This window comes from Arachis duranensis, chromosome 8, assembly GCF_000817695.3.
Source record: "Arachis duranensis cultivar V14167 chromosome 8, aradu.V14167.gnm2.J7QH, whole genome shotgun sequence".
In the NCBI taxonomy this organism is placed as follows: domain Eukaryota; kingdom Viridiplantae; phylum Streptophyta; class Magnoliopsida; order Fabales; family Fabaceae; genus Arachis; species Arachis duranensis.
In genome coordinates, this window is record NC_029779.3 from 35047637 (window position 1) to 35058248 (window position 10612).

At 40.7% G+C, this 10612-nt stretch overlaps 2 protein-coding genes across 2 annotated transcripts; one reads left to right on the forward strand and one right to left on the reverse strand.

Annotated features, from left to right (window-relative positions):
• The first annotated feature begins 415 nt into the window (after positions 1 to 415).
• Positions 416 to 2108, forward strand: LOC110274847 (uncharacterized). Its single transcript, XM_021130184.1, has 2 exons — positions 416 to 1493; positions 1570 to 2108. The coding sequence occupies exons 1-2, from the start codon at positions 416 to 418 to the stop codon at positions 2106 to 2108; spliced, it is 1617 nt and encodes a 538-aa protein (XP_020985843.1).
• Positions 2109 to 6821: 4713 nt separating this feature from the next.
• On the reverse strand, positions 6822 to 8314 carry LOC107462301 (protein MAIN-LIKE 1-like). Its single transcript, XM_016080879.1, has 4 exons — positions 8063 to 8314; positions 7281 to 7624; positions 7078 to 7165; positions 6822 to 6989 (listed from the first exon to the last, which is right to left on the reverse strand). The coding sequence occupies exons 1-4, from the start codon at positions 8312 to 8314 to the stop codon at positions 6822 to 6824; spliced, it is 852 nt and encodes a 283-aa protein (XP_015936365.1).
• Between the last annotated feature and the right edge of the window lie 2298 nt (positions 8315 to 10612).

A 10612-nucleotide genomic window follows, 5' to 3' on the forward strand; every position in this document is an offset into this window, starting at 1 on the left:
AGCGAAATGGGTGTACGACTGAGTTCAGCATCCATGTCTCGTGTACCTCACACGAAATGTCACAAATTTGTGTGTACTGGACACGAATTGGGAGAACGGCTAGACTATAAAAATTCGTCGCCAGCAGAAGTATAGCCACATTTCTCACTCTCACACCTTCTTCCCTTCCTTCTTCTCCAAAAATTCCACTACTTTCACTAATTTTTTGGGTGTCATTATGGCATCTGAATATATTTATGTGGTCATATATCCCAACGGTGAAATTTCGTACACTGCTGAGGGAGTGACCTTTATGTGTGACGACCCACTTTGGATAATGATTTTCCCACAGTCGTGTCTGCAACAACTAAAAAATATGATTCTGATGAACACCGGGCTAATTGGAAAAAAGGAGATCAGTACGCTCATTTACAGGATGCCCGTTGCTGTAGCAAGTTCGTTTACATATCAGAAAATGCATATTAAATCTGACCAGCACGTGTCGATGATGTTTTCATATCATCGTAGCATCGGAAGCATCTATTCGATGGAACTCTGCGTGAAGCTCCAATATGTGGGGGGCAGCTCATCTAGCTCGAATAACGTGGAGGAAATGCGAAATTCCGGTGCTGGTGAAGGCATTCCATTTTTGGACACAGGTAGGGGTCGTAGTCCGTCCTTTAATGCCTTCGTGGCTCCCGCCCAGAATACAGAAATACCTGACCAACGTCCCTTCCCCAATGTCCATGTTGCGTATCCGGAAGGAATGGCCGACGGGTTGGCTAACTCATCTGAGGAAGACGAGATTGAGAATGATAGTAGAGAGGAAGCAGAGCTTGTTCCGGAAACCCAACCGGTTCAGGACGAAAGGGTCATCCCAAGTGTTGTTGAACCCGTCAATGTTGCAAGGGTCGGAGCTCTTTCCAGCGGCACCCCCGACCATTACCTGCACCTCAGTCTTGGTCCAATGAACTCGACAAATGTAGAGGACATACACAGTAACTATGGTTTGACCGGTGAAATGGAGCTAGAGGTTGGCATGAAATTCGTGAACAAGGATGCAGCAATGCTTGCTGTTAAGAACTACAACATCCGTCGAAGTGGAGAATTCAAAGTGGTGGAGTCAGATCATAGTAGGTATGTTTGTCGATGCAAACTTTTTGGTGACCAATGTTCCTGGATGGTGAGGGTTGCAAAGACGAGGGCGTCCAGATTTTGGGAAGTTCGAAAATACCAAGGGCCTCACACTTGTTTGGCGTCTGCGACTTCGCAAGATCATGCTCAACTGGATTCAAATGTCATATGCCAGCACATATTCCCTATGGTTCAAGCAGACGCAACCATTTGCATAAAAGTGTTGCAGGGATCTGTGGAGTCGGCATACGGATACAAGGTGTCTTACAAAAAGGTTTGGCTAGCGAAGCAAAAGGCAATAGCCAGAATCTATGGAGACTGGGATGAATCTTATAACCAGCTACAGAGATACTTCAACGCGTTGCAAACTTTTGTTCCAGGTAAGCCTATCTATCGGATTGCAAACTAGTTTTGTAATAGATTTCATGCTCTTACGAATTTGAAATTTTGTCATAGGGACAATTGTCGACCTACAAACCCGACCATACTACGTGGGCAACACACTCGATCGTGAAAGCGTCATGTTTCATCAAGTATTCTGGTCATTCCCATCGTGTGTCGAGGCATTCAAGCACTGCAAACCTCTAGTTTCGGTTGATGGAACACACCTGTATGGTAAGTACACGGGTACCTTGTTGATGGGAATAGCACAGGACGGAAACAACAACATTCTTTCCATTGCTTTCGCGCTAGTGGAACGGGAGAACACAGATGCATGGTGCTTCTTTCTGACCAACTTAAGGAGACATGTGGCTACGCAGCCAGCTGTTCTACTGATCTCTGACAGGCATGCTGCTATAAAGGCTGCGCTTGAGCGAGAGGGTTGTGGCTGGGAACACAATGTTTACTGCATCCGACACATTGCGTCCAATTTCACAACAAACTTCAAGAGTAAAGAAGCCAAAAGACATCTTGTTAGTGCGGCATACTCCAAGACCCAAGCGCAAGCACAATACTACCTAGAGTTAATCAGACGGTCGAAGTGCAAGTCCTAAGTCGGTGGGTGTGCGTGGTGATGCCTGAGAAGGAATGAATTGATCTAGGCCATCAAATAAAGATAAAAAGTTTGTCCAACCAACTCTATCCATAGAGTCAATCAGGTCCTGTGTACCGCCCCCTGCGATGAACCACCCTCCTCGTAGGTACTATTGTAAGGCATATACTGATGGACCGTGGATGACTGAAAGGGGTCCTCTACGATGAACGGCTGCGGGCAGTAGACATCTCCAGGGAAATTCACTTCCACCGGTGGATGATCCTGCTGACTCCAAACATTAACCTTACCTGGATCCGGAACTGGAGAGTCTGGGACCTGCATCTCATCAACTTCGACAGCCTGATGTATCACACGGCGCGAACGACGGCGTCTCCTATCCTGTGGAACTTCTGGTAGCTGAACAACTGGGGCTCTACCGTACTCTGCCGGAGCCCCTCGCGGAATATCATCTCCTCGGGGATCATGGAAGGCTTCCGGGGGTGACAGAAACCTCTTTGTTCTCGAGCAATACCACCTGTAATAATCATGACTTGGATGCAAGGTATCTGCCCTATCAATCTCTAGCCGATATGATACAGTCCGTCTGTTTGCCCATACTTCAAACCATGTCTGCAGGCGGATGGGCCACCATCCATCGTCGTTGCGAGCCGACTGGCGATGGAATGTGTCTATGTTTAATGGAGGGTTCGGTGGACCTTGTTTGCCGCCAAATTGCCTCATGACTCTATCGATGTTAACAATCTCGATCCAGCGGAACAGAATTAGTGGCACCACTGACGTATAGAAATCCCCATGTGGAGCACCAAGAAAGTCCGCAGGCACCCTCGACAAAATACGTGCATCCCTGTACGGCATCCACACAAACTACCAAATCCAAATGTCATTTACACATGTAGACTAAATTTCATGGGACAAAACAATATCATGCGAGAGTGATGCAACAGGAACAGTTACCTCATCCACCTTCAAATTGTCCAACTTAAGCCGGTGCCTTTGTAAGCGTTGCTCGGCGTAGTCATTCTTTCCTCTCTTGCCCGCCCAACTGCGAAAGAACAGAATGAAATCTTAACCACATTTAAAAAAAATACATAGAGGAAATAAGAACACAAAGCACAAATACAGGACATATGAAAGGAAACTTATTACGTTGTGGCTAACGGAAACGTGTATGGGCTCGTCACGTCCGGTGCCCAGAACGGAAGCTTGAAGTATATCCAAGACATCAACAGTGTATGACAACCAGACATTCCCTCGACGTTATAATCAGTCGCTAGGCACATGCCTCTATACAACCAACATAGCACGTCACTACCCCAACTATATGTACTAATGGCTTCATAGTTTGCAAGGAGAGGAAGATAACGTACGTGAACCGTGTTGTTCGCTTTGTCAGGAAGTAAAACGCCACCCAATAAATACATAATGTAACAACGTGCATACCGTACGAGGGCCTCATCGGGAGAGTCAAGAGGCATCTGTTGCAGTCTACTCCTGAGCCACTTCAGTTTTATGTTATACTTCGTGGTCCCAACGTGTCCGTCAGGAACTTCTCCAAGGAGTTCCTCACACCATTGCCAAATATCTCTCTGGTGGAACTTACTCCATGACCTCAGAGTGCCACTGATCGGTTCACCGTCGATTGGTAACCCCACCTGCATGGCAACATCCTCCAAAGTGATAGTACACTCACCCCATGCGACGTGGAATGTATGGGTCTCTGGACGCCATCTCTCCACAAGAGCGCTAATCATTGGGTTGTCGTACTCAAAACGCTTTATCAGAGACGCATAATAGAAGCCGGCTCTTCTTAGATACGGCTCCAGCATCTGCCTCCTAATCTCCATACTCGGATCTGCTTCGTCTATAGAGAAAACATCGACCAGCGTGCCACGCGGAGTCAAGACACGTGCCGGCTGAAATTGAAATAGAACAAAAAAAAATTATATAGTTTAAAACAATTATTTAAATTATTAACAAAATTTTTTTCTTATTAAAAAATTTAAACTCACCTTAACATGTAAATGAGCTGAAATGTGATATTCATCCAACCTATTAAGATTTTCTTCCACATTAATTCTACTTCCACTCATTTTTTTAATAATTAAATTACTCCTCAACTTCTCTTTTTTTTTCTCACCGAAGCCACCAACTACTTCACTTCTCCTTTTTTTACCTTGGCTTTGGTCCCCTCCCCTCCCACAACCTCCTTTTATATGCTGTAGAATCACAACCCAACAATAAATTGCCTCACTTTCACCCAATGCATGCTCGTACGGAAACTGCAACACTGAGACTTTGACTGCCACCCCCCATTTCGTGCCTGCCACACTTGAGGTTGCCCATTTCGTGTGTACCATCAATGAAGTGCTCATTTCGTGGATGACACACTTGACTTGGTTCATTTCGTGTGTACCATCAATGAAGTGCCCATTTCGTGCTTGCCATGCATGTATTGCTCCATTTCGTGGACAGCAACCTTGACATGCTCCATTTCCTTTGTGCCAGGCACGAAATGGTTTCTGTCAGTGCCATGGCCCCATTTTGTGGATAGCATCCTTGAGGTGTATCCATTTTCATTTCGTTGTTGCTCCTTGCGAGTTGGGGGTGCGCATTTGCAGAAACATTTTCATCCATGCGCATTTTGGGAATTAATATTTTCTCCATGCGTATTTAAGTAAAAAAAGCCACCACCATTAAGTAAATTACCTTTTATATAAAATAAATTTTGCTAAAGATAATACTCGTTATTCATTTGTGGTTTTTTTTTTTGTAAGAAGGTGCTAAATCACAATTTATTCTATAAATAAGAGTAAAAAGGTGTTGGATCACAAAATCTACTCTATAAATGAGTGTCAGTTTATAATTAATGTGCCACTAAACATAAATACTGCTGTTGATTTCAATAATTTATTGTAAATGAATTGCACTGAAATTTTAAAAATGAAATTTCTTTTAAATTGAACTGCATCCGATTGTCAATTTTATGAGAAAAGTGGTGGACATTGTAAATTTGACGGTGATCAGTTCCTCTGCTTCTGATCAGAAGGAATGATAATGGAGTTCATAAGAACAAGAGTGCAAAGATTAAGAACCCTCATTAAAAAAACCTTGAAAATCTAATTCTTCTTATCTATCTCAGTCCTATCTCACCTAATTTTTTTGTGTTTGTAAAGAATTGAAAATTGAGGTGGAGTAAAATTAAAATTAGAACTAAATTAAGCTAAATTAAAAAATAATTTAAATTTTTTAATATTTTTAAAGATTTAAATAATTTTATAAAAAAATATATTTTTATGATATAATATTAATAAAAAGAGTAATGCTAGATAGACAAAAAAATAGCCAAAATTTGTCTTATTTAACATTCATTTAGTGGCTGTTTTTGGCTGATTTTCTTTGGTTACCAAACATTTTCGTAATAAAAAATATATTATTGCACATCTTAATAAAAGGACAAATCACTATATTAAGCCAAGGAGAGTAAAATTTTACACAAATCTACCAAACTAAAATCTGGTTCATGAATCAACCAATGCACGTTTCTATATAGTTTGAACCAGATTAATTCGAACTCCAAAAACATATAATTCGAACCAATGTGATTCGAATATACACACACGCACACACCCACTAATTCGAATCAACCTGATTCGAATTACACACACAGTAATTCGAATAAGGGTGATTCGAATTACTCCCCAGCACGCAATCCCAAGTAATTTGAAACTGGCTGATTCGAATTACACAATATTTAGTTCGAATTAGGCTGGTTCGAATTGTATAGGGTTAGATGTGTATAAATATGGTGTGAACGTGAATTGATCTCATTAGAGTGGAAAAATGGCTAGTGAGGAGAGTTTTGTAGTGTTGGTTCACCACAGAGGATCGATTAAGAGGAAAACACGATCCGGTGTGAAGTTCACCAATAAGGATCCTCTCAGTATTTTTATGAGGCCTACGACGAGCTATGATGACCTTGTTAATTCTGTACTATAGAAACTTGGTCTGGAAGGCGTGAAACGGGTTAAGAAGTTTTTCTATCGCATTCCAATCTCGATGATGCAAGAAATCGTGAAGTATGATTGTTTCACGATTGGGAGTGATGAGGACTTGCAGGTCATGTTTCATTGTGTTCGGCAGTTTCCCGAAGTTAGGACCCCTAAACTGTTGGCGAAGTTGGTTGATGTGGTATCCAGCTCGGGGAATTCGAACCGGAATACTCACACTGTAGGCATAGTAGCCGGTTCTAACTCCAGACCTGCTGGTGTATCTTCGTCCGTCCCTGTGTATGAACCTCCGGTCGAGCCTGTCGCCTCCCCTTTGTTCGCTGTTGATCTCAACTGTAATGGAGGCGGCGAGGTTGGATTAAGGGATATTGTGCCGACCTCTTTACAGTGTGCTGCACCAGCTGGTCTGGGCGATGCATTGTTGGATGATCCAGACGATGATGATGTGGACCTGGAATAGGCACGGGTCTCGGATCCCCAAGGTACATCTCTGGTGACAAGAATCTCTTACCATGCTGACCCCACCAATCCAAGAAGTCATGTGAGGGACCTGGGTCTGCGACAACATCAAACCAGAGAACGTGATCCGCACGGCTCGCCCAATGAAGATGCCAGAACTACAAACTATATGGGAACCAACGATCACCGCCTCTGCCGTCCTTCGACATCAAGAAGTCGTTGTTCAGGGCGGGCTGAGGGCGGGGCTATACTCCACCGAACTGCGGTAGCACCCGATCAACATGATGCCACTCTATGACGGTAAAATATATCAATGCCGTCACACACCGCCATAACGCCGTATGATGAGGCTCCAACACCTCCAGATGCATAACCTGAAGGACGTCGGGAGAGCTATACGGCATCCAAATAAACTGCAAATACATATCAACAACGTTAGGCCATATTGTGATGCGCAGTATGAAATGTTACTTATTTAAAAAAAGGGGTTAGTATACTCACATCTCCAGCCTGTAACAAGTCTATCCTCAGCCTCCACATCTGCACCCAAGGTCCCTTCTTGCTAGCGGAAGGATTGTGACCTGCCCACCTGCAAGTCACATCAGTGTTATAACGAAAGAAAAGATCATCCAAATGGTATAACATTATAAGCGGGCATAGAATAAAATAATTTAAGACGAAATAGAAAAGTCAGACAACAGTACCTCGAGGCCAAGGGCCAGCTGAACATATCATACCCAGCAGGTCTAAACCCAGGAAAGTGCCAAAAGATCCAAGACTGAAGTAACTGTAACGGGCCGGCTAACTTCACCACATGTCTGTTGGTCACTCGGCACATGCACCGGTTCAACCACGTTAGTGCTGCTAACCCCCAGCTGTAGCCACCCATCTCCTCAATCCTAGCCACGTAGGGTAGCCACCTAATGTGAACACGATTGCCGGGCTTGTCGGCAAACAGCTGAATGCCCAATAGCATCATGATATAGGCACGAGCATAGCGCCTGACTGTCTCCTTGTCGGCTCCCTCGGGGCACTTTTCGAACGTCTCCTGGAACCAGGTGCAGTTCACTGCAAACTTCTGGATTTGGTTCGCAGGAGGTAACACACCAAGCTAGGGGTGCACGCGGATCAGATTGGATCGGATATGGCCAAAATTTCGATCTGATCCGCACTAAAATCATCAGATCGGATCTAATATCCGCAGTTTTTAAGGTTGGATCTGATCCGATCCGCACATTTGCGGATCGGATCGGATCGAATATCGGATATATCCGCAAAACACAAAAATATTTTTAAAAGCTTATTTTTATTAAAAAAAATATCAATAAAATTTATTTTTTCTATTCTTTTAAATATGTTTACTCTTAAAATAATATTAAATATATTTTTCTTAAACGATGAGTGTGCGGATCCGATCCGATCCGATCCGAAGGCCTTGCGGATTGGATCCATAACTGCAATTTTCGGATCGGATTCGGATAAACACCGCGGATATGAGGATTGGATCCGATCCATAAACACCCCTACACCAAGCAATTCTTGGTAGTGTGATCGTGCACTCCCCGAACGGCATGTGAAATATGTGCGTCTCCGGACGCCACCGCTCAACGAAAGCACTGACAAAGGGCTCATCCAATCTGAACCATCTATCGTTCAGTCTCGCAAGATGGTATAATCCCACCATCTGCAAGTACAAAACGTACCTGTCGTCGAGTCGCATGCCCTGCTGCCGCCGCATGCTAGAGATGCATCGCTGGGGTTGCGCATATGAAGGACTGCATAATTAAAACCACTAACATAAACCACTAACAACATACCATTAACAGAAACCACTAACATAAAAAACTAACATAAACCACTAGCAAAACCACTAACATAAAATCACATACAAAACCACTAACAAAACCACTAACATAAACCACTAGCAAAACCACTGGCATAAACCACTTGCAAAATCACTGGCATAAACCACTAATATAAACCACTTCCAAAACCACTAACAAAATCACTAACATAAACCAACAACAAAACCACAAACAAAATCACTAAAATAAACCACTAGCAAAACCACTAGCATAAACCACGTGTAAAACCACTGACATAAACCACTAACATAAACCACTTCCGAAACCACTAACATAAATCAGCAACAAAACCACTAAAATAAACCACATGCAAAACCACAAACATAAACCACATGCAAAACTACTAACAAATCACTTGCAAAACCACTAACATAAACCACTACAATAAACCACATGCAAAACCACTTGCAAAACCACTAAAACAAACTTTAACTACTATCCTCGTCGTTGATGACCCCGGCTATATGAGCAACTCCATCCAAACGATATCGTCTTTTCGGATCGTCCCCCATCGGCTAAGTATCTGCTCGAGCCTTTGTCGGAGCGAATCTGGGTCGTTTTCTCTGGGATTTGGTGGGGTATGAGTTTGGAAAAGTAATTCGAATGAGGGTGGTTCGAACTCCTTTTATAGGCGAACCAAGTATAATTCAAAACACCCCAATTCGAATTACTACTAGAGCTAACAAATGAGTAATTCGAATCAGTCAAATTCGAATTACTTGAGGTTTCTTCCTTGGGTGTAATTTGAATCACCCTGATTCGAATTAGTGAGTGTGTGTAGTTCGAATCTAAGTGATTCGAATTACAATGTAAATAAAGTTCGAAACAAGCTAATTTGAACTAAAAATGTGCATTGGTGAATTCATAAATCAATTTTTAATTTGACTGATTTGTGTAATTTTCTACCATCTTTGGCTTAATTAAGTGATTTGCGCTTAATAATATGAGTCTTTTCTTCTCTTAATTTTTTTATAATATAATACTACAAAAGAATGTATGCGTGACAGTAACAGCAACAGCTAGAGCTTTTTTCGAAAAAATATTAGTTTAGTGTCATTTCACAAATTGCAAGAAATTGTATCAGTCAATTTAATATGCAAAAGCTAACTTCTCATACGTTGATTTTGTCAATTCAAAACCTTCTCACAGATTGTAAAAAACCAAAAAAAAAAAATTTAAAAAAACATTCTCGCAATATGCACAAATCCTAAAAAATAAAAACTTTTCGCTCCTTATGAAAACAGACAAATTTTCTGGCTCGCACCATGCGAAAAAGTTAATAAAGAATTTCTATTTAAGTGTGACAACAAACATTTTATTTGTGGATACTCAATTTAATCTAATTTAATTCAGTCAGATAAGATTATTAATTTGATTCATAACGAATAAAATAATGTACTGATAAAATTTTCGTGTAAATTAGATAAAAAATAAGATAAATCTCAATTTTTTTATATGTATATATTATATATTTATATAAAAATTTTAATACACAAATAAAATTAAAGTTAAATCTAAATCCTAGGCTACTCTATTAATTGTCACATCCCGTTCTGCTTTTGAGAAGACTTAAAAAACAAATTCTCACACCCTGCGAGAAAAACCACACCCCCAATGTGTTAGACATGATTTTATGACGCATGAAATAATAAATTTTGGAGATAATAACTATTTCATTCTTCGAGTTTAAATTTTAAATGCATTAGAAAGTGAATCACTTTATACCACTTGTTATGATATGTTTAGATATTGTAAGATATTACTCGAGTGACAAGATTTTAGTGTTAACAATTTAGACTTAAAAGTCCACTCAAGTGTCCAAAAATTATTTATTATGATAAATCCCTTGCATAATTTAGGTAAGGCACATGTCCTGTTATTTTATTTAATTAAAATTTCCCTCTACGGCTATACCTAACATTTGGGGTAGAATTTTCCTTGGAAACTGCTTATCTATATATAGAAGTTGAAGATTTCTTATTTTATGAATCCAAAAGAAGCTAAGTTAGTTTAGAATAAGTGGATTAAGTTTTCAATTTTTATTGAGTTTTATTAGAAAAACTAGAAGTTTAAATAAAAAAGTCTTCTAGAAAATTTTAAAAAAAGAACTTAATAATAAAACTACATTATTTAAAATTTAAAAATATATTAGAAAATTAATAAAATTTATT